The sequence below is a fragment of the Molothrus aeneus genome, chromosome 28, assembly GCF_037042795.1.
Source record: "Molothrus aeneus isolate 106 chromosome 28, BPBGC_Maene_1.0, whole genome shotgun sequence".
NCBI lineage: Eukaryota > Metazoa > Chordata > Aves > Passeriformes > Icteridae > Molothrus > Molothrus aeneus.
This window is the reverse complement of record NC_089673.1, coordinates 166,117-193,882: the sequence shown is the minus strand read 5'-3', so window position 1 is coordinate 193,882 and position 27,766 is coordinate 166,117. Positions and strand designations below refer to the sequence as shown.

The 27,766-nt window shown below is 53.0% G+C and overlaps 1 protein-coding gene and 1 long non-coding RNA gene across 2 annotated transcripts; one reads left to right on the top strand and one right to left on the bottom strand.

Annotated features, from left to right (window-relative positions):
- The first annotated feature begins 260 nt into the window (after positions 1 to 260).
- ITGB3 (integrin subunit beta 3) lies at positions 261 to 21,239 on the top strand. Its single transcript, XM_066567073.1, has 15 exons — positions 261 to 557; positions 5,550 to 5,635; positions 9,765 to 9,957; positions 11,796 to 12,048; positions 12,755 to 12,917; positions 13,503 to 13,664; positions 13,861 to 13,956; positions 14,122 to 14,211; positions 14,588 to 14,722; positions 15,365 to 15,794; positions 17,966 to 18,188; positions 18,466 to 18,566; positions 18,688 to 18,807; positions 19,803 to 19,969; positions 20,808 to 21,239. Exons 1-15 carry the CDS (start codon positions 500 to 502, stop codon positions 20,874 to 20,876), a joined length of 2,346 nt encoding a protein of 781 aa, XP_066423170.1. The 5' UTR covers positions 261 to 499; the 3' UTR covers positions 20,877 to 21,239.
- Positions 21,240 to 23,295: 2,056 nt separating this feature from the next.
- Positions 23,296 to 27,764, bottom strand: LOC136567453 (uncharacterized). The gene is made up of 3 exons (XR_010785120.1): positions 27,689 to 27,764; positions 25,663 to 25,807; positions 23,296 to 24,790 (listed from the first exon to the last, which is right to left on the bottom strand). It is a non-coding gene; the product is annotated as an uncharacterized lncRNA (long non-coding RNA).
- Positions 27,765 to 27,766: the final 2 nt, after the last annotated feature.

Sequence of the window (27,766 nt, the reverse complement as noted above, 5' to 3'; positions counted from 1 at the left end):
CCGAGCTGAGAACCCACACTTCCGTATTAGTGTGTATTTGCTCTCTTTCTCCTTAAATCCTTGAACTCCAGCAGCTCAGACGCGGTTTAAAACCAGCTGCCTTTCAAGAGTTAATAAAAGGAAGGAGTGAGCAAGATTTTGTAAGGAATTAAAGCGAGGCGGAACAGCCTATGGGAAAGAGCCTGTTACGAGCCCCGGGGCTGCAGGTCACCATTGTCGAGGGAGGACTCGCTGCCAGGGTTTATTAGGTCCTTGTTTAAGCCGAGAGAGTGAAAACCTCATAAGGAGCTGGCGGCAGACCGGGCGGAGACACTCCGGACTCCGAAGTGACGAGGCAGCAGTTTCCTCCGGCCGCCCGCTCGCTCGCCATGTGTGTCACTCACCCAGCCCTGTGATTCATCGCGTCAGCCGCTAAAAGCCTCCAGCTACTCCCGAGCCGCTGCCCATCACTCGTGAGGGGCCGGTCCCAGCAGTGCCCCCAGCCCGGGGCTCAGAGAAGATGGATCAACTCTCCGTGACCCTCGGGATCCTCCTGCTCTGCGCTACTGGCAGCTGGGGTAGGCTTACTCTGTCGCTCCTGTCTCTGTTTATAGCCATTTAGTGAAGATGTTGCCTGTTACTTCTAAAAAATCCCAGGACTTTCTGCATTCCCAGGGTCTGTGATTTCACGGGAAAATCACCCGGAGGGGGAGCTGGCAGCCTGAGCTGCAGCGCATTCCCACATAGGAAGCGCCGCTCAGACCGGTTGGGCTTCGTCTGGGTCGGGGCTAGGAACTTCTCAGGGATGTTATAGGGTCAAGGCATACTTTTGTGGGTTATTCTTACTGCATGTGGTAGATCTTACTGGATCTACCTACTCTCTGTTTGGCTCTGGTTACTGGTTTGTAATGCAAGGACTGGGGTGTGACTTGGGCTTCGTCCTTTATAAACAGAAAATTCACTGGGAGAAATCACGTCAGGTAATTCCTTCCTGTGTCAGTACATTTTAAGGGCGGGGTGGGGGGGACGGGGACGGAACATTTATGTCAACATTGCTGTCCTGTGTTATTTTTCTCGTGGGTTTTTTTAATGCTTTTCTTTAAGAAATCTGATTTCTGGCATCATATGATCTCAGGATAAATGTAGTTTGTATTTTTTAAAAGTTTTCCAGTGTCAGAAGTACAGGAAAGCCTGGAAAAGCATTATCTCCTCCCCAGGTGTGTTCCTAGTGACTAGGCCTCAAAGGAAGTCTAGAAACTGCAGTATGGTGATTTATAAATCGGTCACATTGTTTTCACAGCCAGACTTGGGGTTTGGAGCAACATTGTTCTGTCTAAAGAATTCCAGACTTTAGTGAATTCCCAGGAACAGCCTGAGGCTCTGATCTGCTGCCGGATGGAGCTGCCATTAGTACAGGACATGGGATAACCCCTGCAAGAGTTTGAGTTCATAGAGCTGCAATTTGGGGCTGTGCACATATCTCTGGTGCCTGTGCTCAGTTTGGGGCATCCCATTACCAGGAAGATGCTGGCAGGAAGGGAGAGGCTTGAAAGAAGAAACACCCCCAGAATGGTAGGGTGGGGATCTGCCAAGAAGCCCAGGTCCTTATCACTTAGTCAACAGAAAGGCTGGAGAGGATGTGGTTTGTACCTTTATCAAATTTCCTCAAATGTCTTTATCAGGTTTTCTCTGTGCTCATTCTTGCTCAGTTTGGCAAAGGGGGAAAACAAAGTGTGGCTGCTCCTGCACCACTCGGAGGTTACTCTGATTGCAGACTGGGACTGAGTAATTTTCTCCAGTCAGGACAGGGTGATGTTGAGCCACAGACATCTGGGGTGTTTCAGAGACATGGAACGTCTGGGAATTTCATTGAATTCCCTAAATTCAGTCCCAGGCTGGATAGGGCTTGGAACAACCTGGTCTAGTGGAAAATGTTCCTGCTCATGGCAGGGGGTGGAACTGGATGGGCTTTAAGGTCACTTCCAATCCAAACCAGTCTGGGATTCCCTGCTTTCATCTCTCTCGGGACCACAGCTCTGCCCACCCCCAGGTGGGTGGTTCCCATCATCATGAACAGTTTATCTCCCATTTCCTTGTATTTCAGGATTGCTTTTTTTCAAAAACTAGAGTCTTTAGGATCAGCTCATTGAGTGAAAGCAGCTGCTATCATAATTTAAAAATGCAGGTTTTGTACTTGGGTTTATTAGTTTTTATGGCTAGGGAAAAAAGCTCCAAAGATGGGAAAAAAAGTATCTAAAAACCACAAAATTTGTTAGTATAGGCTGTACTGGGATGGTGTTGACCTGCTCACAGCCAGGTAGTGTCCGAGTTTGGGAAGGACTGCCAGGCACTCACAGGGCCAAAACCTGAGAGGACTCCAGCTGCAGCATGCTCCCCATCTTTCACATCCTCCACCTCCTCCACATCCTCCACTTCCACCCATCTGTGCTTTTGTTCCCACATCTTCACAAGGTCCCTGCTACCACGAAACTCTTCCAACACTGCATCCCTGCATCCAGCCATGCAACCAGTGCTGGGAATGCTGAAAAAGGAACATTTCCCCGTGGTGGGGTGTGCAGTTGCCTGCTCACAGCAGGACCAGCCTCATGTTTGGATGGTCATAACTGCCAAGGCTCTGCTCCATCCAGCCCCATGGAAATGCAGCCAAGAATGGCCCTGTACAGTGCTGGAGATTTGTTCCAAGGAAGGGAAGGGTCTTCCATCCCCAGCAAAGTCTTGGTCATGGAGTGGTGGACATCATAGGGACCACAGGGCTATGTGTGTCTGGGAGCAGATACAGACCTCCAGAGACCCTCCAGGCAAAGCCACCAGCAATGCACAGTGGCATGATGTGACATCAGACCCCAGGACAGCCTTGGTAATGGCAGCATCCCTCACTCAGGGACTTCCCAGCTGTAGCTCCACCTGATCCCATGTGCAGCTCCCCAGCCATGACAGTGCTCTGCCTAGGTCTATGGCCCTCATTCCAAAATCCACCAGAAGACTGGATTTACATCCCCAGCAAAGAGAGGGGACACCAGATAAAGGACCCCTGGGCTTTGGGGTGGCAGCAGAAGGAGAGGAAAGGAAACCACCTGGGGCCAAGACCTGCACACAGGCAGGAGGTAGTTTGTTCCAAATGGTGAGGAGCAGATGAGCTCAGAGGGTCCTTAGTCTCAAGATCAAGGGGCTCCTTAGCCTCAAGATCAGATTTCATGGCATGAGGAGGTACCCTGGGGCTCTGCCAGCAGACATAACCCTGGAATCCTCCACATGGAGTTTAGTGGAACCTGATCTCATTGAGACCAGGGTTAACACTGCTCAGGGGAAACTGAGGCAGGGAGTGGCTGAGGAACTGGGTCAAGTTACAGGGAAAACCTGTTTGAGGAAGGATTTGGACTGGTGAGTCTCATGTCCCAGAGCCCTCATGGAGGCCTTGTCAGCTCTGCCCTTCCCCAGCAAGGTGGGTGCTGGGGCAGGGCCAGGTGACTAAACCAGATAAAACCCACCATGAGGGGACAAAACCCACACTGGCATTGAACAGGAGCCTGGACCAGGAGTGTTGCTGGTGGTACTCAGTGCTGTAACTGCCTGAGCAGAGCTGAGCAACCACAGTTATAAGCCAGCAGCTAGACATGGCCACTACATGAAGGATGTGAGAGTGGAAAGCAGGGATACCCCTGGCTTGTGGCAGGTGGGTACTTGGCACCTCTCCCCATCCCTGAACCAAGGATGTCATCCTGGTGCTCATATCAAAGCACCAGGGCTCCCCCGGGACCTGCAGATTTGGAAGCTGTTTCTGTGTTTAGGCAAGTGGCCCCGGGGTTGGCAGCTCTGAGCATTTAGTCCAGAGCACCTGGAGCTGCCAGGGCTGTCTTATCCCTGAGGGCTGTCTGGGCAGTGCCTCTCTGTTTCCCAGAGGCTGAGCTGGCTCCCAGCTGCACGGCACAGCACAAATAAATCCATGGCACGTGCTCTGGCTGCAGCCACCGGCACTTGGCAGGGCAGGAGGGATTTCACATGGACACAGCAGGAGCCGGCGAGAGCTGTGGTGTTGTCATTGGTTTCAGAGAGCCCTTTGCCCTCCCTCTTCCTAGCCCTGTCCACCCAAGGATCAGTGCTGCTGCTGGCACATTGCTGAGGTGCAGGAAGCACTGGAGACTAACCTGTCACTCTTCTGGGCAATGTTACATTTAAAATCTGTCTCATCCTCACATGGAGCCAGGTATTTCAGGGTATGATGAGAGCTCTGGGCGTCGATGCCGCCCCAAAACTGGTGCTAAGCAAGGCACTTGGGCTCAGTCTTTAGTTTAGTCTGGGACAAGTGGGAACTGCAGGTGTCAGAGGCACGATGGGGATGCTCTGGGGCACATCCCCAAGCAGCCGCTGGCCCCTGGGACTGGCACAGCCTGGGACACCACCCTCAAATAGACTCACACAGGTGTGAACACGTGTGTACACTCCCTGGCTACATGCCAGCAGGCAGGAGTGCACGGGGCTGTGGTTGTGGTTCTGCTCAAAGATCTGATGATGTTGTTTCACCATTTCCTCTTTCTGCTTTGTGTTCCATTTCCTGTGGTTGTGGGACGCTGCTCAGACAGCCCTGGGCAACCATGGGGGCACTTAGGGCAGAGGGGGAGGCTCTAGTGCCCACTGCTCCCCGCCAGCATCCCCCTGGCTCCCCAGGCTGCAGTGTGTCCCAGCCAAGTGGGTACTTGGCTCCAGTTTTCTCTGCCTAGGGAATCCTCAAAGTGCCAAGATGCTTGTGCCAAGGAGGGAGGAGGAACCAAGAGTGACACCAGGCAGAGCTGTCCCAGCCACTTGTCACACCAGCCGTTGGCAGCAGAAACCGCAGGGCCACTCACTCTGGTCTGTGTCAGAGGAGCTCCTCCTGCCCCTGGGCTCCACAGGCATTTTATGGCCCTTTAATTCTACCCCAAAGGCTCACCAGCCTCTGATCTTCAGGACTGGTAGCAGCAGGTATCTCCCAGAGTCCCCACAGCCACTGACAGAGCCCAGGCTTTCCTGGCACATTGGTGACAACCACCACCAGCACATTTCTGGAGTTGTGTCCTTTCACTCCCCTCGTTTCCCTGGATTTGAAGCCGAGCCAAAACCAGCCACTGAGTTTAGTGTCTGCTCAAGGTGTCAACAACACCCTGGATCAAGGTGATGGGAAGAGGCGACAATCGCTGACAGGGCTATGGGTATCACTGTGCACCCTTGGGAATTCACCCATTCCACTCCTGCTGCCCCAAAGTGTCTGCAGGACTCTCTGCAAGGATACATGAACTCCCTGCCAGGGAGCTTCACTCCAACAGCCATGTGATGCTGCAGGGTCGTGAGAGGACCCATTGAGGAGCTGGCAGGTAGGGAATGATGCTCAGCCTTGGGCAAGATGAGGCTCATACCAGGCTGGAGAGAGCAAGGAGGCAACATCCAGGGTTTGCAGGTAGGAAAAGGGATAGAGAAGGGCCCTGGTGGGGCTCTGGTTGCTCAGAAGCTGGTGGCTGAGCACACATGTGAGTTTGGGTTCTGTGGGCTGTAATTGCTCTGTTTTGCTGTTTCAGGGGGCAACATCTGCACCACCCGTGGGGTGAACTCCTGCAAGCAGTGCCTGGCTGTCAGTCCCCTCTGTGCCTGGTGCTCTGCTGAGGTAAGAGCTAGGGGCTAAGCAGGGCCCTGGGAAGGGAAAGGGATGTAAAGGAAGGGAAGAACCTTTGGGATAAGTGTAGGTTACAGCCACAAGCTCAGTCTCCATCTGTTCCCCCTGTATCTAAACAGATTCATTGGTGGCACCTGGCTCAGAACCTCAGCTCAAGGCACTTGGTCAGTGGGCACTACTTCTGCCCTGCTCCAAAAATATGCCCCTTATCTGGGTGTGTTGGTGGGAGCTACATTGAGCTGGCTGGGAAATGTTGGTGTTTCCACTAGGAATTCACTTTATCTTTCAAATAATGTACATTTAAAAACTTGGCTTACTTTTGGTTTGCTTCTTGGAAACCTGTTGTAAAGCACTGGCTGAAGGAGCCTAATTCCTAGAAGGGGTGAAAAGGGAAGGGCGCCTAGAAGGCTTGCAAGGAGGAATTGAAAATACTCATCGGAAGTTAAAGGCTGGGTTTAAAGCCTTTTTCATTAGAAATAAGGGGAGAAGACAAGGTGCCTGTTTTTGGTTACTAAGCTAAAGTGGATGGGAGTGCTGAGCTGTGGCTCTCAAATCATCCTGTTTGGGTAGGTGAGAGCCAAGCAGATCTGCCACGTTGCCCTCCAAAAATGCTGCCCTGGGGGTTAATCCATTGGATAAGAGGAGGGAGTTTCCCAAGAGGATGGGAGAGGAGCCCCAGGGCAGAGCCAAGGGAGGTGATGGGGATGGGGAGAGGTGATGAAACTTTCAAGGCTTTCCTTGCTTTCTCCTTCTCTGTCCTTAAAGACCCACTTATATCAGCTGCATCTGTGCCCATAATGCCCGCTGGGACTTGGAAAAGACCTGGGGCTGCTGGATCATGCCAGCAATTGTCTAATGCTTTGGGATCAATGCATATCTAGAGGGGAGGCCTCTGGCTTGCTGTGCCCATCAGATCTGATGCTTGGCATGTGGTGTGAATAAAGATGTTTGTGCCCATCTTATCTCCCGCAAGGAGTGGCTGAAACATGCAGCTTGATAAGGGCTTCCCTCTCCATTCCCCCCTTCGAGGGGAATGGTGGCTGGGCTGGGCTGGGCTCTTCCTTCCCAGCCGCTGATCCTGGTCTGCACTGGTGGCTTGACGGTGCAGAGGGAGCCGTGATGGGGTTTTTTTCCTCCAGAACAGCAAAGGTTTCCAAAAAAGGAAATATTTCCTCTCTGAGCTGCGCTGCCGGGCAAGAGTGAGGGAGCCGTCCTGCTGCTAGACCCAGCCCCCGGAGAGCTGGGCTGTGCACTGTGCTCATCAACTCTGCCTCCAACATCTGGACCACGTTGTCTTAATTTAGCAAATGAGGGTTTTTTCTGTGGGTTTGTTTAATTTCCCTAGGGTGGGGGAGGGTTCTGATACTGCGCCCCCACCCCCCCACCCCTAGTTTTTAAAGGGACAGTGCCCATATTTGTGCTCGTTCTGCTCCCACTACAGCCCTTTTCCACTCACACTGCCTTCCCAAGGAGCCTGTGGAGATGGTTTACTCCTGCTCCGTCCTGGTTTTGGATTGGAGAAGCATTTCATTGTGGTTTCTTGTGGTCACTGACCCCGCCGAGCATTGATGCAGAGCAGAGTTGAGTTTTATTTATTTTTCAAAAACCTTGACCACTCTTACCAACAAATAGATGTTCTCATCTGCTTTTTTGGAAAAAGCCAGCCAAGCTGTAACACTGAGACAAATCTCTAAAGTCCCTTTGGAGATTATTGTAGCAGATCCTTCAGGGTCTCACCCACCCAAAATGTCACCCACTCTGGGTCTCTTGGAGGCTGGACTGGACCAGATTTGGATTTTAGAGAAGCTGATGGAAGGTTTTAGCTTAATTTGTGGAGGTGTCTGTGCTCTGAGTGCTCCCACGAGCTGTCCTGCAGAGAAGCTGATGCTGCATGTGGTTGTGTCCGAGATGAAAACAGAGATACCCTGGGGAATATGCAAATTCCCACAGGCTTCCCGCCTGGGAGCTCAGGGATGGAACTGGCTCTGCCAGAGCCCTGCCTGACCCTGCCCTCACTAATCAGCTCTGGAGGCAGTGATTGGGATAAAATAATCATGTTTCCCATTCTGAAGGGAGTGTGAGCAGATGTCCGCTCTGCAGTGGGACGGGGCAGGGAGAGCTGGCGAGCATCTCTGGGAAGGGCTGTGGGATGGCTGGGATAGAGAGGGTGCACACATCTCCCTGTAGGGAGCTGGTGCCATCAGGGCTGTGCTGACAGGGAATGGGTTTCTCATGGATGAAATCCCTGTGCTGTGAGTTTGTCACCAGCAAGCCTGGGCTGTCTCCAGGTCACTCCTAACTAGGGCTATGCCCCAGTTGTTGCGTCGGCAAAGTGACAGAGCCCAGGGTCAAAAACAGACTGGGGGCTGCCAGGGCCTTGTAGCCAAATGTCCCACTTTTGTGGTAGTTTTTGTTGTTGGGGAGGCTCCTGTAAGTCTTCAGTCAGTCACTGTATTTAGGACTCCAAAGAAAGGGGAAGGATGCAGCCCTAGGGTTAAACGCTCTCCATGGAAATCTCACAGCAGGAATGATGCTGCTAATCCCATAAGGTGCCATGAGGCCTCTTAGGTCCTGGGAGCTCCCTACAATCTTCAGGTATCACTGAGCACCATGGTTAAAACCCACCTGCCCAGCATGCTTTTCATCCGCATATTTTTCCAGTGATTTCCCTGACTGGGACAGGAATGTACATGGTGATTGATGGGATCTGGAGTGAACTAGCCACCCCTTCCCACAGCAGGGAGCCCTGTGGAGTAAGCTTATGGCTGGGTGGGTGGGTTTGAGGGAGCTAATTTGGAGGGATGACTCGTCCTCCTCTCTGTCAGCACACTGCCCAGGCGGAGCAGGGTAGGAACACGCCTGCTGATGTATTTTTTGGCTATTGCTTGGCCACAGTTTCCAGAGGGCTGTGGGCCAGCCAGGGCCTCCTGACACCATTTGTGTTTTTCTACTTGTTTGCATAAAACATACAAATTCATCCCTGGGTTCAACCAGCCTGAACAGAGTTCATGGCAGTTGATATCCTGCACAGGAACTTCTCTAGCATTAGAAAGCTCAGCAGTGGATTCCAGCATTCCAGGAGCAGGGAGGGCACTGAACCAGCCCCACCAGGACTTGTGACACCTCCCTTTGCTGCAGGAAGAGGCTGTGGTGGTCCTCTGCTGGAGGACTCTAATACAGAAAGATTTGGGCTGAGGGAGGGAGATAAAGAATCCCTTTGGAGGGGAGGGTGGGTGCTCCCTGAGCAGGAACATGAGGCAGCTGATCACAGCGGTGTTGGGCTGGGAGAGAAATTCTTCCTATATTTGTCTTCATAAGCAACCAAAGGAGTAGGAACCGTCCTGAATGTTCTGTGATAAGAACAAGGAACCAGAAGCTTTCTAGGAAAGGAGGGACAAGGCTGGAGCTCACCGTGACTCCACACTTTGTGCTTCCTACCCCTGACAGGCTCTTCAAGGCTTTTCCCACAGCCCCAGTGCCTTTGGACTCTTTCATTCCTTTTTTGGTGCTCCTTTCCCCAGTCATCTCCATCCATTAGGAAGCTGGAGAGCTGGAGATAAGTCTGATCCACTTCCAGACAGGAACTGAGCACTGCTCTGTGCAATGAGCTCACCCACAGTGGACACACTTCTTGCTCATGGCAGGATTTCTAAGGGCCCATGTTGGAAAAATGGGGGGAAAGGTGATTTGTCTTTTGTCAAAGTAATAAATAATTTTAAAAGTCCCACACTGCCTCTACCCAGCTTGCCATGTTCACATCCTGCCACACCCTCCTCTAGCCATCCCAGAGAGACAGGATTTCCTTTAAGCTCTGCCAAAACCCAGACCTAAGGCTCCAGCTGCTAGGAGTCAGGAGGAGGTTGGCAGGGATGTGTTATCCATCATTCCTTGGCAAGGGCTGATGGGCTCCTGCAGGAGTTGCTCCAGCAGGAGTTGCTGATCCCAAATCCCCTCTGTCTGCTGCCTTCCTCAGGCAAGAGACTGTGTACCCCAAGAAGCCTTTGATCCTTTTCTGGAGTCAGGTGTGATAAAGCAGGGGTTCTCCCAGGAAAAGGTGGGGGCCTTTCTCCTTCTCCCACCATAGTCCTGGGAGGCTCCTGACTGTGTCCCTCCCCCACAGGTCTGGGCACAGTCGACCCCTCGCTGTGACCTGCGTACCAACCTCCTGCTCAACGGCTGCAGGCAGGACCACATCGAGTCCCCCAGCAGCAGCGTCACCATCCTGGAGGACCGGCCCCTCAGCAACAAGGGCTCGGGGGGGTCCACCACCACCCAGATGAGCCCCCAGAGAATACAGCTGAACCTGCGGCCAGGTAAGAGCCCGCAGACTGATGTAGGAAGGGGGACATGCAGTGGGAATAACCCAAAGGGCTCAGGCACTGTGTGAACCATCACTCTGCCTCACTGGCCAGGGTGGTCTCATGTCCTTCAGGGACAAAGCCAGGCTGCCGGCAGCACAGAATCCTCCAGAACATCTCTGGTGGGCAGCTGAGCTCTCTGATAGCTGTGTTTTTTCTCTTATCTCAGTCCTGAGGTATTTGAGGGGCAGGATAGGATGTGACTTAAACAACACATGGGGTATTTTATAAAGCTGTTCAGACCTGAGGCACTGCTTCTGTGCTCAGAATGCCTGAGTGGAAGTCAGCTCATATCTAACAAGCTGCAGAGCAGCTATCAGGGTTGGGCTGCCACCAGATCCCTGTAATATCCCAGGCTCTGCTCAGCCAGGCAGACTGGAGCAAATTAACTGCTCTGGTCCTTTGCCAGCATCCGGGAGTTTCAAGAATGCCAGGCAGGAGGCAAAGCTATAGGGCACATGGCCTCTGTGCACATCCTTGGGCATGGGCAGGAGGAGTCCTGCCCCATTGGAAGGACAGCAAGCAGAGGAATCCCCACACAGTTGGGACATGGAGCTTCTAAGTGGCCCTTGTTCTCTAGCTCTAGAGGTTGTTGTCAGGAGGAAGGTGAGTATGCTGCTCTGAGTGCTGTAAATCCCTGTTCCTTGGAATAAAGAGGAGAGATCCCCAGCTTGATACCATCTCTGTGGAACCAAGAAGGTTTGGCATAAGTTGTCTGCCTTGACTCATGAACCAATACCAAATCACAAAGGATACAAGCAGGACAGGTCACAGCTCATGTTCCACAAGCTCAGAATCCTCATGGTTTCAGCTCAATGAGGACAAACAGCTGCTTTCTAAGCACAAAAATGGGACCCCTGGCTCCCAGCACAGCTGGAGAGGGGATGGAGCATTTCGGGCTGTCATAAATTTTGAAACTTTCTTCATCCTGAAAGAACATGGCATGCAGATTTAGACAGAAATCTGAAAACAATAATAATTTAAGCTCAGTTAAGGCCTTTTCTTCTCAACATATGAGGTGTTCTGACAAGGCTTCAGCTGTGCCCTGGGTTATGTTTCAAAGAAACCATTTCAAAGATCAGAAGAAAGGACCTGTGTCTCTTAAAAAGGAAGAAAGAAAACGTCAACCCTAAGTGTTTTCAGCTTTTTTTTTAATATATGTGCAGAAGTCATCAAAACTGGGATGTTTCCCAGAAGGTCCTTTCTAAGGAGGTTTTTGTTTCAATGGAAAATGTTTCACCAAAATTTTCTCAGAAGTGGCTGGGAGAGCCAAGAGGAGAGGAAAGGAATGGGGATGGGGGAGGGAGCAGAAAATTATCAGAGTCCTTGGAAGCTCAGAGAAGTCCGAAGAAGTCTTGCAGCCTTCCTTGTGATCCCTTTAAGACTTGCTGCCCACACACTGGGGGTTTCCCTCACTCCATCCAGCTGTTCCTGTGGGATATCTTGAGAGGTCAGCCCTGGACAGGAAGATCTGCTCATGTCCCAGCACTGAGAGTTTAGGAGAACAGGAGACATAACCCCCATCTGCCACAGAATTCCAGAACAGCTTTGGGGTTGGAAGGAACCTTGAAGACAATGCTGTTCCACTTCCTGCCATGGGCAGGGACACTTGCATCTCCTATGCAAGCACCTGACTAAGGGCTTTGCCCCTCTGTCTAAGGGTAATGTTCTCCTCCTAAAAGCTTTAACCATCCCCTTGGGTTCTTGCTGACCCCTCCCCCCTAATCCTGTGGTGAGCCCCCTTCCCCCTTCCAGGAGACGAGATCTCACTCTACTGCCCTGTCATTTTGCAGATGACTCCCAGGTCTTTCACGTCCAAGTGCGTCAAGTGGAAGATTACCCTGTGGACATCTACTACCTCATGGACCTGTCTAACTCAATGAAGGATGATCTGAGGAACATCCAGAACCTGGGCACAAAACTGGCCAGTGAGATGCGTAAGCTCACCAGCAACCTACGCATCGGCTTTGGGGCCTTTGTGGACAAACCCATTTCCCCCTACATGTACATATCTCCTCCAGAAGCCATCAAGAACCCTTGCTATGAGTAAGTCCAGGTTGAGGGAGTCCTGTAAGGGCCAGAAGTTGATGGGACACCACTGCAATGTGGCTGGAAATCCACATGAGTTGGTGAAGAACTGAAGCTCATAAAAAAGACCTGTGTTTAAGAGGTTCTTGAAAGGTTGTCTCCCAAGGGAAGGACAACAGGCTGGACCAGGGAAAGAGTGTGAGGAAGAAGGAATGGCAGAGGTATTAGGAACTGAATTCATCCCCATTCCCTGTTCCTCTGTGCTACTAGGAGGGGGCTAGGCAGAAAAGTGACGTTGAGCCTGGGAGGAAAAGAGGGGAGTGGAGAAAGTGGGTGCCTGATTCTGGACAGGGTTCAAACCTCAGTGCTATCTGTTCTGCTGACACAGGGAGGAAGAGCAGGTCTAAATTATAAAAATCATTATCAAGGGAAAGCTCTTGTGGGAAAAAATTTGCATCATGTTTTCAAAAGAAATGTTGAGGCTGGAAGAAAATGACTCCTAAAAATCCCAGCAGGACTGAGGCTGGGGGCTGACCTGAGCCCAGCATCTCTACAACATTAATTTTATTTAAAAGGTCCTTCACCAGCCTCAGGCTCTTGGGGAGCGTTGGGTCCCTCCAGCACATCCTGGGCAGGACCATGGGATGTTGGGATGGCTGTAGGACAGGGATGGGAGCTGGAAGAGCCTGATGAGCCCTGTGCCCTGAGTGCTCTCCTCCTACAGGATCGGGGAAACCTGCCTGCCCATGTTTGGGTACAAACACGTCCTGTCGCTCACGGATGAGGTGACTCGCTTCAACGAGGAGGTGCGGAAGCAGAGCGTCTCCCGGAACCGCGATGCTCCTGAGGGCGGCTTCGATGCCATCATCCAGGCCACTGTGTGCGATGTAAGGGGCAGGAAGGCCTGGCTGCCGTCAGGGCAGGGTCACCAGGCTGGGCCAGGCGGATTGGCAGGGACCAATCAATCCTTCCCAGACATGATCATAAGCCTTGTTGAGTTGTTGTATGACTGACTTCTGGAGAGGGTGACCATTCAAGTGAGACATTTCCAGCCCAATAGTCAAGGGAAGAGAAGGACTCTCATGAGATCACGGTAGGGGAGAGGAGCAGAGCAGGTGCTCGAGAACAATCCCATGTCAGCCCTGCAGTGACCAGTCCAGAAGGGACAACACTTCCTATGCCTTCACCTTGGTTTTGCTGGAGATCTTGCATCCCTGTGTCATTAACCATGGTGATTAACACTCTAACCTATTAAACTCATCTTTCACCTACAAGCAGCCCATGCCCCCCTTCCAGACTCCACACTCCCACAGCACTTCCTTGCGAGAGCAATTGCCTTGGTTTCCTATGCAGAGGTTGGTTTCTACAGCCAAGCTGTGACCCCCTGGCACAAAGGCAGCAGTGGAGTGCTGGCACATGGGGCTGCCCTCAGCATATGCTGACACATGACTGGGAGCTGCCTTTCGCTGCAGGAAAAAATTGGCTGGAGGAATGATGCTTCCCATCTGCTCGTCTTCACCACGGACGCGAAGACCCACATCGCACTGGACGGGCGGCTGGCTGGCATCGTGCAGCCCAATGATGCCCAGTGCCACATCGACAAGGATAATTTCTACTCTGCCACCACCATACTGGTAAAGCCTGACCCAGGCATGGGGTTGTGGAGCCCAGAGCACCTGTTTGGTCCCCAAGGGATGGTTTCCCATCCCTTGGGGACCAAACAGGTGCTCTGGGCATGGAACAGGTGTTTCAGCCATGGTTGGAGAGCATGATGGGGACCAAGGTGGGAGGGTGTACATGTTCCTAGGCTATAGCTCTCCTCTTCCCCAGGACTATCCCTCTCTGGGCCTGATGACTGAGAAACTCTCACAGAAGAACATCAACTTGATCTTTGCTGTGACAGATACAGTTGTTGGCCTCTACCAGGTACCAGCTGCAAAGCCACCCTTCTGGGGGTCTGGTGGACAATGGATGGCTGGACATGGCTTGGTGGTCTGTCCTATCAAAGCTCCCATGTTCCCGGACAGGGTTTCACCGAGCCATGGCACATTTACCCATAACAAACAGACCTTGTTTATGATACTCCTACAGAACTACAGTGAGCTGATCCCAGGCACAACCGTGGGCACCTTGTCCAGAGACTCCAGCAACGTCCTGCAGCTCATAGTGGACTCATATGGGGTGAGTGTGCAGTGTGATGGCCCCACAACAGCACTCTTCATAACAAAACAGCCACTGCTCCCACTGCCAACAACCCACAGATTTGTCAGCTCCCCCAGTCCCAAGCATCCTCCTTGGAACAGCTGTGACTGTCTGCTTCCACCCATGTGTGCAGGCGTGGGAGATCACTGTGTTCAATGCCTGTCCTTTCCTGTCTTGAAAACTTTTCCCCGTAGAGAATGACATAGCTGAGGCTTGAGAAAGACTTGGGGCACTTGGCTCCTTTCCCATGTGCATGGGAGCATCACTGTGGTGCTGGGGGCAGGGGAGGACCCCACCAGGGCTAAGCCCTGCCCAGCCTGTGCTGTGTCTTCATCAGTCCTGTCTCCTTCCCTAGAAAATCCGCTCCAAAGTGGAGCTGGAGGTGCGTGACCTCCCTGAAGAGCTGTCCCTGACCTTCAATGCCACCTGCCTCAACAACGAGGTCATCCCTGGGCTCAAGTCCTGCATGGGGCTCAAGATCGGGGACACGGTGAGGATCCCACTCATGGGCTTGGCTTTTCTCCCCTCTATGTAGCAGCACTGCCAGGTCATCTGTTGCTCTGCACCAGCACCATCTGCTTGTCCCATGACCTCCCAGGTGACACGGACCCTGGAATCTCAGCACTAGAGAGAGAGAGAGGTCCAGCAGGGTGGGTGCAAGGAGGAGAATGCTTTTTTGAATCTGCTGGATGCAAACTCTGATCTCTCTAGCTCAGCCTGAGCTGCTGCCCACAGGGCATGGGAACATGGAATCATTTGGGTTGGAAAAGCCCTCTAAGACCATCAAGTCCAACCACTAACTGATCTCTGACAGGTCCACCACTAAACCATGTCCCTGAGCACCATATCTACAGGTTTTTGAACACTTCCAGGGACAGTGATTCTACTTCTTCCCTGCGCAGCCGGTGCCAGAGCCGGACAAACCTCTCAGTGAAGAAATTTTTCCTAATATTGAACCTAAAATTTTCCTGGTTACTGTGGCAAGCACATTATCTAGCCCACATTGTGCTGGGACAGCTTTGATAAACTTTGATGAGCCCAAAGAGACCTGGTGGCTCCCATTTCTGAGCTCCTTAAGCAGGAGCATGGACTGGAGCAGGTACTGACATCCAGACACACCTTTGCCCTCCAGGTGAGCTTCAGTATCGAGGCCAAAGTGCGGGGCTGCCCCCAGAAGCAGCAGAAATCCTTCACCATCAAACCTGTGGGCTTCAAGGACAGCCTGACGGTGGTGGTGAACTTCGACTGCGAGTGCTCCTGTGAGAGCCACGCCGAGAGCAACAGCCCGTCCTGCAGCCATGGCAATGGCACTCTGGAGTGCGGCGTGTGCCGCTGCAACCCCGGGCGCCTGGGCTCCCACTGCGAGTGCTCGGAGGAGGAGTACAACCCCTCCCAGCAGGACAACTGCAGCCCCTGGCCAGGCCAGCCCCTGTGCAGCCAGCGTGGCGAGTGCATCTGCGGGCAGTGCGTGTGCCACAGCAGCGACTTTGGGAAGGTGACGGGCAAGTACTGCGAGTGTGACGACTTTTCCTGTGTTCGCTTCAAGGGCCAGATGTGCTCGGGTGAGTGCTGGGCTTGGGGCTGTTTAGGCTGCCTGAGATCCTGGGCAAGGGAGACACCAGTCATTTTGGGGCTTGTCCTGTGAGTTGTCCCCACCTCTGACTTGTTCAGCCATGACTTTCCTTGCACCAGCCCTGGTCTGAAGTGATGCAAGGGGAATTACTACCTTTTTGGCCACTGTTACCACCTCCTGTTCCTGAGAGCTGGGAGTGGGGATGGGCTAGAAGGTTAAAAAGGAGGCTTAGTGGGGACCAAGTGAAGCAGCTCTGGGGTGTACAGAGCAGGGAACTTGCTTGAACCATACAGCTCAAACACATCAGATGTACTGCTCTGCAGGAGGAAACCCTAGGGTGGAGGGGGAAGGGTGGGGAGAGGTGGGTTTTATGCTCCACCCAGTTCTGGAAGACTTCATATTGGCAAAAGTGGGGGAAGTAAGTCCTCCTTCTTTGCTGGCCTTACAACATCTCCCCTCCTTAATATTCATCTCTGCCACATGCTCCCAGACTCCCCCTCTCCAGTCCAGCTGCTCTCAGTACTGGAAAGAGAGGACCAGGTCCTTGGGTTCTCTAGTTCTTCTCCCAGGGAAGAAGCCCTCCTACAGAAACCCCATCCCAACAGCAGTTCCAAATGTCCTGATATGCCAGGGCCTCTTACCCACCAGGAACCTTCATTTAAGGTTCCTTCCACCCACATCTCCAGTAAACACTGAAGGTCTGAGTGAATTGCAGTGCTCTGCCCATCTCATGTATTTAAGGGATGTGAGAGAGATGACAGTGCGTAGGAATGAGGCATGAAACTGTGGCACATCGTCTCCAGGAGCAAAGCACCCCAAAACTGATTTAAGGGGGGAATGGGAGAGGGGTAGCCACTCCCATTCCTAACCCTAGCCTCCCTCTGTAAGCCCAGGATAGGTGGCTGCTAACAGAGTGCCAGAAAAAGACACCACTTCCCTGCTGAAATCCCCAAAATCCCCAGGAAAACATCAGTGGCCAAAGCTGATTCCACTCCTGGAGCCCAGCCTGGATGAGGTGAAACCTGGGGCCAGATGACACTCGATTCTTGCTCCCTGATGTCCCCAAATTGAGTTTTTGCTATCCCACCTGCCCCTCAGGCCAACTTCATGGCTCACACTGCCTCTGTGCTGCTCAGACTGATCCTTTATCTTAACAGCCTGCTGATAAAGGAGGTGGAAACGCTGGGTTTCCCCCACCCTGAGTAGTCAGTGTCCTCAAGGAGCCTGTTCCTGTTTGAACAGGGGATGCAGGTCCCCAGGGTGGATGAAGGGCAATGATGAAGAGCTGCTCCTGGCCAGGGTGGGCTGTTAATTAACCTGAACTCTCTGACCCCGTTGAGCCACTTCTCCCCAGCCTACCCGTCTGTTTCCATGCCTTGTCACCCAGTGTGGCACTATTTTCCTGTGACTCAGCCCTAGTTCCTCATTAATGGGGTTATACATTTATTTCACATACTGGTGCCTCCAAGGGCATGGCTGGGACAGTGCCCAGCCGATCCCCTGCCAGGAGCAGCATTCCCAACGTGTTCCTCCCACTGTGCTCAGGGCTCAGGACAGGTCAGCGCCTGCAGGTCCACAGTGTTTCCACCACTTGCTGTGTCTCGTCTTTGAGCTGAAATAAACCACAATCCAAATAGCTCCAGGGTTTGGCAGGATTTGAGCATGCCTGTCTGTCTGTCTGACTAAACCAGTCTCAGTGAACGTGTGTTGGGCTTTTCCCAGCAGTCAGCTTTCCCTGTCTGGTCCAGGCCTGAGAAAGGAGCCAGACTTGGGGGCTTTGACCAGATGTCCTGATTCAATCTGAAATGAAAAGCCACAGAAAGAACTTGACTTGCTCAGAGACAGATCTGATAGAGCATCTCCAGTTGCCGCTGCTGGAGCTGGGGCAGCTCAGCCTGAAATGTGGGAGTTTGTTCTTGCTTGGGTGGGATAAGAGGAGTGTTGGGCACATGGCGAAGGTCTGGGTTTGGTGTCAGCTTCTCACACCTTGCACTCTCCCACCCCAAGGACAGTGCAAAGGAGTTGTCCTAGGTGGCCGGTCTGCCTTGCAGTGCCCACAGAGGATGAGTTGCACCTCTGGATCATACGCATCCATATGGGGAATTGCTAACAGGCTCTGTGGAGATACTTAGAGTTCTGATGCCTTTTGGTTGTCCCCAGGCCATGGGCAGTGCAGCTGTGGGGATTGTGTGTGCAACTCAGACTGGACGGGAGACTACTGCAACTGCACCACGCGCACTGACACCTGCATGTCCAGCAATGGGCTGGTGTGCAGCGGCCACGGCTCCTGCGTGTGCGGCCGCTGCGAGTGCACCCAGCCTGGCTCCTACGGAGACACCTGCGAGAAGTGCCCCACCTGCCCGGATGCCTGCACCATCAAAAAGTGAGAAAGAGCAGAGGGCTGGGACAGGTCATACCTCATTGTGAGCTGGCAGAGAGCTGGGATAGGTCATATTCAGTGGAATTCAGGGAAGCTGGCAGAGAGCTGAGAAGGGTCATATCCCATCATGGAGCTTGCAGCACTGGTGGCAGGAGCTCTCACTATCTGCAGCCCAGTAGGGTTGGGACTGCTGTGATTTCCACAACCTGAAACTGAAAGGTGTGACAGTTGCCTGAGGAGAACCTGGAAAAGCTCATGGAACCTCCCTCCTCTTCCACAGGGATTGTGTGGAATGCAAGAAGTTTGAGCGGGGAAAGCTAGTGGAGCAGCAGTCCTGCAGCCGCATGTGCCGTGACGACATTGAGACGGTGCAGGAACTGAGTAAGAGGAGACCCAACCCCTGTCCTAATATGTGGAAATCCAGGGGGCTGCATATGCCACATGCTTTCCCTCTGTGTATGCACCCCTCAGCATGGGGACTCTGAGCCTCTCCCTCTGGCAGGTGACAGGGGCAAGGATGCTGTGAACTGCACCTATAAGGATGAGAATGACTGTGTGATGAGGTTCCAGTACTACGAGGACTCCAGTGGCAAGTCCATCCTCTATGTCATCGAGGAGCCTGGTAAGACCCAGCTGCCATGCTTAGGCTGGGGACTGCAGAATGTACTGTGCTGGGTTTCTGTGCTGACAGGGGCAGGGGGGAATGTTTGTACCTCCCACTCCAGCCAGGCTCATGGGGCACCATGGCTGGGGGCTGAGAGGGATTAAAGAACTTCTTTGTCCCCTGCTCAGTGCCAGCGGGCCATGATTTCCTGCCTCTCAGGTATCACATTTCCTAAGTTATTTCATCCCCTCATTGAGACCAAGGATGGGGGTTCAACCTTCCCACCGCCCTCATCCTGTGTTGACTTTGTGGGGGTGATTTTTCTTGGGAAGCAGATAAGAGGAGACTCCCATCAGCAGCCCCGGGGTCTCCACTGACCTCAGCTGAGCCTGGGGCTGTGTGGCTGCAGATCCTTCAGAAGCAGGGCCATGAAGGCAGCCAACAGCTCTCACAGCAGCTGTCTGCTATGGGCAGGGTACAGCCCACACTTCCCAGCCCCACAGCCAGATGGGAGAGGAGAGGCAGGGCGAAGGCTGGGGTGGCCACATGGCCCGGGGCACTGTGCAGGGGGAGCAGGAGCTGCGGAGGCTCACACTGCATCTCTCTGCCCCCATTTGTCAATTCAGTGTTGACACACAGCCAGAGGCTGGGGGGGTGTCAGTGGGCTGGTGGTTTTGGGCAAACTTCACAAGCACAAGGACTTGGTCTCTGGTGTCATCCCCCACTGCAGGTGGGACCTGTGATGCCCCTGGTCTAGCTCCAGGCTTGGGTGCAGACCCCCACCCTACAGACAGGTGCTCAAGTACTTTGGCACAGGTGCCCCATGGATGGGATCCTCCTTCACAGAGCCTGCTGTGCTCAGGGTAGAGGCTCCTGCTTGCTGGCAGAGGAGGATGATGCCCTCCTGAGACCAAAGGAGCTCCATGTACACATGGCTAGGTAGCCCCAGAGCTGCCTGAAGTTGCCCTGGGTCTGCTGAGCTCCCCGCAACCCTGCCTTCCTCTCTGCTCCAGACTGTCCAAAGGGGCCAGACGTCCTGGTGGTCCTGCTCTCAGTGACAGGTGCCATCCTGCTCATCGGCCTTGCTGCTCTGCTCATATGGAAGCTCCTCATCACCATCCACGACCGCCGTGAGTTCGCCCATTTCGAGGAGGAGAAGGCCAGGGCCAAGTGGGACACGGTGAGGAGCAGTGGATTGGGTGTGCTGGGCAGGAGTCCCAAAACCCCACAGCCTCTGCCTTGAGGGATCCAGATCCCAGTGTTCCTGGAATGAGAGCCCAGCTGCTGTCTGTTGTCCCCGTGACATGGTCCTTAAGGGCCAGCTTGTCCCATTCCTCTCTAAAGCCTGGGATAGTGTCCCAGGCAGGACTCAAGGTGACACTGCCAGCCAGAACACCCCTTCCCTGAGCCTGCTGTGGTCCCAGGGGCTGTGCACAGGTGATAGGAGATGTCCTAGGTTATTTTCCCCCCTCCAGCATATCCAAAGCACTTGTCAGCAGCATGACCCCCTTACTCACTGCTCACAGCAGTGTTTCCATCCCATGAGTGAGGCAGAAGGTCCCTCCTGCCACAGGATGCTGGAAAGCACTGAGGAACCCTGAGCACAAGGGAGGGGGCTGGGACAGCACTGATACCTGTCCCCCACCTATCCTCCATCTCCTAACCCCCTACAAAGTGAAGGGATGGTGGATGGGATGGGATGGGATGGGATGGGATGGGATGGGATGGGATGGGATGGGATGGGATGGGATGGGATGGGATGGGAGGCTCTTTCAAAAGGTCTCTCTCCTCCTGAGCTCCTGCTGCTTCTCTTTTCCTCCACAGCAGCTTTTCCCTATTCTGCCCCATGAAACCTTATGGGGAGCCATTAAACTGCTCATCCAAAGCCTTGGGTGGAGACAGGGATCCACTACTCCATGCTGAGACAGTGCCTCAGTTACCCCAGATGTTAAGCAGAACAAATGCTGATGCCAAGCACAAAGTGATGATGCTCTTTTTCATCTTCTTTCTTTCCCCAGACCCATAACCCTTTATATAAAGAGGCCACATCTACCTTCACCAACATTACATACCGTGGGAACATGTAAGGATGCCACATCCAGCACTGGCCATGGGATCAGCTGATGATCCATGGGATCTCCTGGAACCCAGTTTACAGAAGAGCTTGTTTGTGTCTGCCTGTGTGAATGACTGCATGTGATTTAACAAGTCCCTGACTGCCTCCAACCCCTATTGTCTGTCACCCCACTGTAACTGCAGGGATGTGCTTTCCATGGCAAACCTCGGTCCTTACCTCAGCAGGTCGCTCGCAAAGCCACCAGCCCCCCCATACACTGAACACAGAGAAATGGGATGATCTCTGTCAGTCTGTGAACTCTTTGGTGCTCATCAGGCCACAGGCATTTCAGGAGCAACTGCTTGAACCACATGCTGAGCTGTGCTCTCCTCCACAGTGTGTGCTGGTGAAGTTCTGCATGCTTGGAGTCCCCTTCTGCACTGGTCTCGGTCCCTCTGGGCACAGGGACCTTCTCCTTTGGGACAGGGCAGCTGCCAGCAGGCAGGAGCCATCTCTGGCTTTGGGGATTCAGGACACTGTTCGAGCAGCCCAGCAGCTCCTTTCTTCTTGCAACCATATGTCACTGGTGCTGCTGTGACCCAGGGTGGTAAATAGCTGTGCTCCGCATAGCAGTGCCCTCCCTCCAATGCATTCACTGCCAATTCTGTGTAGCATCAGCTGTGCTGGTACCAGCTGCAGCCTGGGTCAGCCCCTTGGGATGGTGCTGAGCTCCTCCTGCCTGCCTCTGCTGTCCCCATGCCACAGCACACATGGATGTGCAAGCAGCTGCTTCAGCAGGGTCATGACATCTCTCTCCCCTTACTGTGTTTTTTGGACTGTGTAACTGCACCACCCCTGGACTTCTGTGTGGCTCAGGGTTCCAGAAGAGCAGGCAGGGGTCAGGCTATGTCCTGCTGCCTGGGGCTGTGTGTTCCTGTGGAGGAAAACAAAGAACTGTCCCAGGGGCAGTGCTGGGCTGTAACAGTGCTGCTGTCTGGTCCCTGCCCTGCCAGAGCACATGGCTCAATTCCCCTCAATTGCCCCAAAAAGCAACAGTGACCTTGCTCCCATTGTGGGGTTGGCCCCAGCAGTGTGTTGGCTGAGCTGGTGGTGGCCCTATGTCCCTGTTCCCTGGCTGGCCTGTCCCAGCAGTGTGGGAGCAGGGGCAGCAGTTGGTTCTGGGTGGGATCTGGGGCCGAGCCCTCGAGGGGGGCCAGGGATGGATGGGCAGCACTAGAGTTCCAGTGATTCACATGACAAAAATAAAAATAATAACAAACAAACAAAAACCAGGGAAAAAAAAAAAAAAAACAAACACCACTCAGACTACTATCAGTAGTGGTCCCCAGCCTGTGCCCAGGTTTCTGCCCTGAGGGCAGCCCCTGACACCCCAACAAAACTAGGGGAGCTGGTTTGAGATGAGATGGGTTGACAGATGGCAGAACCAGGGCAAACAGGGCTGTGGGACCCCCATGGGGGTCTCTGCTCTGTTACTGGTTCCCTCCTTAGGGTCAATAACAAGTTGGGGGGCACAAGGTGGGCCAAAGTCCACTGCAGACTATGGTACTGGCAGCACTTCACTCCCATGCAAGAGGAGTGAACCCCAGCATGCAACATCCTGTTTGCTTGGGTCTCTGACACCCCATACATGCCCCGTGCTACCAGGTGCTCCCAACCCACACTATATTCAGGCACCTTGGGCAGTGTTCAGTGTCCCCAGCTGTGCCAGGTATGGGCTTAGTGGTTGATTCCAGCACGCAAGTGGAATCTGGGCTTGAGTGGAGTTAGGCCCAGCTTAGTTTGGCCCCAGGCTGAGCATTTTGTCTGCCAGTGGACTCAGGCAAAGGCAGAGCCTGGCTGCAACATCAAGAAGCAGGATGAGCTCCCCTCAGGCTGCCTGGGGCTGCTTCCACTGGACAAATTCCAACGATTCCACATATGCTATTCAGGCAGGAGACTTCCATGGAGCTGTGGGATGAGGCAAGACCCCAGTTTATCCCAGTTCACTGCCTTTGATGCCAGGGGGCACGGCTCTTTGCAGGATCAAGCCCATGACCACAAGGAGCAGATGTTGGGAGTCGGGAGTGACTTTTCCCCCCAAAATCAAGGCAGTGTCGCTGTGCCGGCCGGAGTAGAGAGGGAGCAGCCGGAGGTCCCTCCTTGGGCAGGGCGTCGACTTTGTGGTTGCTCTCAGCTCCCTGGGAGAAGCCATTTGGGAGCGGTAGTAGGTCCAACTGTGCGGGACGTGCCGATTCCGGGCTGCATGGAGGTTGTTGGAGCCCGGCACCACTAGATGGTGGTGTCTGTACGCGTTCGGCCCAAGCCTTCCACCTTCTGGGTTGCTGAGTGATCATCTCCCACACTGGACAGGGACATTTGCCCCACGGAGGTTTCCAGGGAGTGGGGACACCCTGAAACCCATCCCACTGACACAGCTCCTACAGCAACACTTAAGGCCAGAATTCTTTAATTCCTGGAAGCACTGAAGTGCTCTTTCCTTGGACCCCATCAACTCCTTTTGTAAACTGTTTTCTGTTAATAAACCCCAGAAATAAGCAAAGCACTTCCAATACAGACAGAAGATGACAAAAGGTGCATTTTGTCTGACTCACAACCCAGAAAGTGGTTTTCTACGTGTCTAGGGAATTTTCTGAAATGAAACACATCTCCCAATTAATTCTAGGGAAGCAGGTCAATGTTGGAGTGCTGAAGTCCCAACACTCTCAATGGAAATCCATTTTCCAGAACAGAGTCTCCAGGAGATACTGAAGGGCATGACTGTAGATGGTGAGCATCAGCACTTCAGGATAGCTCAGGATCTGGAGCATCTGCTGGGCAGAAAACTTAAGATTTGGAGAAGAAGAGAAGAAAGAGCTGGAATTAAAAACAAAAAGCCAAAATGTTGCGTTTTCCTTGGCACAAAATCACAGAATAATTTAGATTGTTGTATTTTGGGCTCCCCTTCCTCAAACATATTTTCTGAGAGAATTGGGATTGTTCAGCCTGGAGAAACAAAGCTTCAGAGTGACTCATTGTGACCTTGCACTACCTGAAGAAGCTGACAGGAAAGATGGAGAGAGACTTTTTTACAAGGGCCTAGAGTCACAGGACACGGGAGAATGGCTTCCCACTGCCAGAGGGCAGGGTTAGATGGGATATTGGGAAGAAATTCCTCCCTGCGAGGGTAGGGAGGTGCTGGCACAGGGTGCCTAGAACAGCTGTGGCTGCCCCATCCCTGGAAGGGTTCAAGGCCAGGTTGAGTAGGGCTTGGAGCAACCTGGTTGAGTGGAAGATGTCCCTGCCCATGGCAGTGGGTGGAATGAGATGGTCTTTGAGATCCCTTCCAACCCCAACCATTCCATGACTATGATATCTCCCCACTGACTAACTCCACCTTTCCCCACAGTCCTGGGGACATGGCTGACATCCACAATGTCGATTCCAGCTATCCCCTTAGCCAGCGAGGAGCTGCAGGAAGCCCAGGACACACCACAGGAGAGGACTGGCATTCGCCTCCTTGCTCTCTGCTCCTACCTGGCCTCTCCTTCAGCTACCCAGCAACAGAAACACAGGGAGGCTGCTGGGTCTCTGCAACTCTCTTTGGGTCACTCTGGCGTGGGACACACCATGCACTCAGAACAGCTTAAATTCTCTCTATTTCTGCACTCCCCTTCATCTTGGGTTGAATTTTTGCTTTGCATTATATGGCAGAGAGGCACAGTGTGGACTCGGTGTGTCTCAGCAGTGCCACCCCTCAGCAGGGTATAAGAGAAAGGCCTGTGTCTGTATGCTTGGTGGAGCATTGAAGGAAGTGATGGGTTATGAGTGGCCATGGAAAGGTAATTTAATCTTCTTTGTCCTCAGCATCCAGCCCTGCTGGGAGGGAGGGAGTTTCATTGTATTATTGTGGCTACATTTCTTCAGGTCCTGAGATGGAAGGAGTGGCTGAAAGGCAAAGGAGACACCATTATTATTATTATTATTATTAATAACATCTTTTTGGCAAGTCTCTCTGTGCTGACTGCCAGTAGGCAGGGCAGTTTTCCAACACTTTCTTGTTACAAAGAGCACAACCATTGTGGACAATCTGGGCTTTGATCTGGTCACAGAGGAGACTCACTTGACCCCAGAGCCATGGGAGGTGTCAGGTCTGGATTCTGTGGATGGAGTCTCTCCAGCTGCCCTTTTGGTGTCACTCCCAAAGCCTGAAATCTCCCTGGAGTGCTGGCAACACTCCCTGCTCCACTCAAACATTGCCTGGGCACTCCCTAGAGCACAAGGGTGACATCCAGGATCCCAACTCCATCCTGAGCTCCACAGCCAGCAGGGCTCACCTGACCAGCCAGGAAAGCTGGAAGCCTTAGGACAGAGGAAGGTAAGGCTAGGTCTTTTTCCTTGGAGGAAACCTAGAAATCTTTGGAAACCAACAGATTAGTTAAAAGCCTCCTGCATGCCTGTACTGGCGCTTGTCAGATGACAAGGAAGTGATGTTAACATGAGGCCACTGATTCCCTTAAAATATTGCAGTGGCTCCCACCCACATGGGATAAACATGGAAGCAAGTCTCTGGTGGCGAGGGACTGATGGCTCCTCCAGCAGTAAAGTCATCCTCTCCTGTCCCAGCAGGGTCTAATGCCTTATTTTTGTACCTCCAGGTGCCACAGAGGCATCATGCTATGATGGGGATTTCTGTCTCTGGATTTAGTCCAGACTCTCACTTTTTCCCTTTTTCCAGTTTGTTTCAGATGTTCCTGGCTACAAGAGCAGAGGCCAAGCTCTTCCCTTACCAGATGGAACATAGAAAGAGTCAACCTTACCTTTTCTGGCTAATGATAAACTGCAGGGAATTGTCCTCCCTGCCAGATACCTAACCAGCAGTGTGAAAAATAGGGGTGGATCCCCATGGCATAACTTGTCGAGATCTTCTCAAGGCTGCTGAGATCTGTGCTCCCTTTGAGCTCTCTGAAAGCAGGACAAGGCTCAGTCACAGCTCTAACCACTCTCCTCCTCTTCAGCCCACATCCCAGCAAATCCTGCTCTTTCAAATTGAACCCATTCCCCCTTGTCCTCTTACAACGAGGTATAGGAAAAATTACTCAGGCAGCTACAATTACCAGAGGAATCCTCCACCTCAAAGTCCTTGGGAAATGGGTGGAGTTGGCAACTCTGCCTCAGGAGAATTGTTTCAGATTATCAGGGGAGTTGCCTCTGTGGGACAGAGAGGGAAGTGCCCCTCTCTACTGGGGTATTTCTGCCTTATATAACAACATAAACAAAATACAGGGGCCCCAAGATGAGATTTCCAGAAAAGCTTTTTCTCTGGTTACACATCCAGAAGCATCTGCATGGCTGCCATCTGCTCTGCAAAGGCACTGCTGGAAGTGCCACCACGGGCATGTCACACCCCTGTGCAGTTTAAACTCCCCAGGTTCCAGGTGCCTCCAAAGCCATGGGTGCAGCAGCTGGTGCTGAGTGGGGCTGGGCTGTTTCACAAGCCAATGTCTCTCACTTTTGTCTTCTGGTTGCCACCCACAGGAGCTCAGAGACAGCACCAGCCAGTGTGGATGGATGGAGACTCCTTCAAGTGTTGCAGAAAGATGCCCCCCAAAATTTGGAAAGTCACCCTGTGCCTCCCTTTGCACGCTATGAACAAAATTACAGAATCACAGAATGGTTTGTAGGGGTCTTTAAAGCCCATCCAGTGCCACCCCTGCCATGGCAGGGACACCTTCCACTATCCCAGGCTGCTCCAAGCCCCGTCCAGCCTGGCCTTGGGCACTGCCAGGGATCCAGGGGCAGCCACAACTGCTCTGGGCACCCTGTGCCAGGGCCTGCCCACCCTCACAGGGAAGAATTTCTTACAATATCCCATTTAACCCTGCCCCCTGTCAGTGTGAAGCCATTCCCCCTTGTCCTGTCACTCCAAGCCCTTGTCAATAGTTGCTCTCCATCTTTTTTGGAGACTTCCCTCAGGTACCAGAAAGGGCCACATTTAAGTCACCCCAGAGCTTCTCATCTCCAGGCTGAACAATCCAACTCTCTTAGTCTTTCCTGGTACAAGAGGTGTTCTATCCTTCTGATCATCCTGGTGGCCTCCTCGATTTCTGTCCTTCCTCCTTCATCTTCCCAGAAGGCCAAATAAATAAATATCTAAAAAGGTGCCAATAATATGGAGCACCTCTGCTCAGAGGTGCTGAGCAATAGAACAAGAGTCAACAGACACAAACTGATGTCCAGGAAGTTCCAGCTGAACATCCAAAAGAACTTCATCATTGTGCAGTGACCAAGCACTGGATGAGATTGTCCAGAGGTGTCAAGCTTTCATTGTTGGAGATACTCCAGAACTGTCTGGAGGCAGTCCTGGGTAATCCATTCAAATCCTTCGAATTTGAACCCATTATACCTCGTTGTAAGAGGACAAGGGGGAATGGGTTCAATTTGAAAGAGCAGGATTTGCTGGGATGTTGGGAGGAAATTCCTCCCTGTGAGGTTGGGCAGGCCCTGGCACAAGGTGCCCAGAGCAGCTGTGTCTGCCCCTGGATTCCTGAAAGTGTCCAAGGCCAGGTTGGACAGAACTTGGAGCACCCTGGGACAGTGGAAGGTGTCCCTGCCATCGCAGGGGTGGCACTGGGTGGTCTCTAAGGTCCCTTCCCACCCAAACCATTCTAGGATTCTGTACCATGTACTCTGGAATGACCCTACTGGAGCAGGAAGGCTGGAGCAGAGGAAGCCCTGTGGTCCCCTGCAGCCTGTCCCGTTCCGGAACTCCCTGGAATGCGAGGTAAACTCCCCAAAGCCGTTTGCAGGACCCTTCCCCGTCACGTTCCGGCGGGCCCGCCTCACCTGATCGCTCCTCCCACGTGACCGCCGCCCGCAGTCCTCCTTCGGGTCGGAGCGCGCGGCGCTGCTTCCGCTTCCGGC

Bases quoted from the DNA above. Each gene is read 5' to 3' on its own strand.
- ITGB3 (XM_066567073.1), top strand. From the start codon at position 500: ATGGATCAACTCTCCGTGACCCTCGGGATCCTCCTGCTCTGCGCTACT. The intron at 12,918-13,502 runs GTAAGGGGCAGG...CTTTCGCTGCAG, and splicing joins TCCAGGCCACTGTGTGCGAT to GAAAAAATTGGCTGGAGGAA. The intron at 14,723-15,364 runs GTGAGGATCCCA...TTTGCCCTCCAG, and splicing joins GGCTCAAGATCGGGGACACG to GTGAGCTTCAGTATCGAGGC.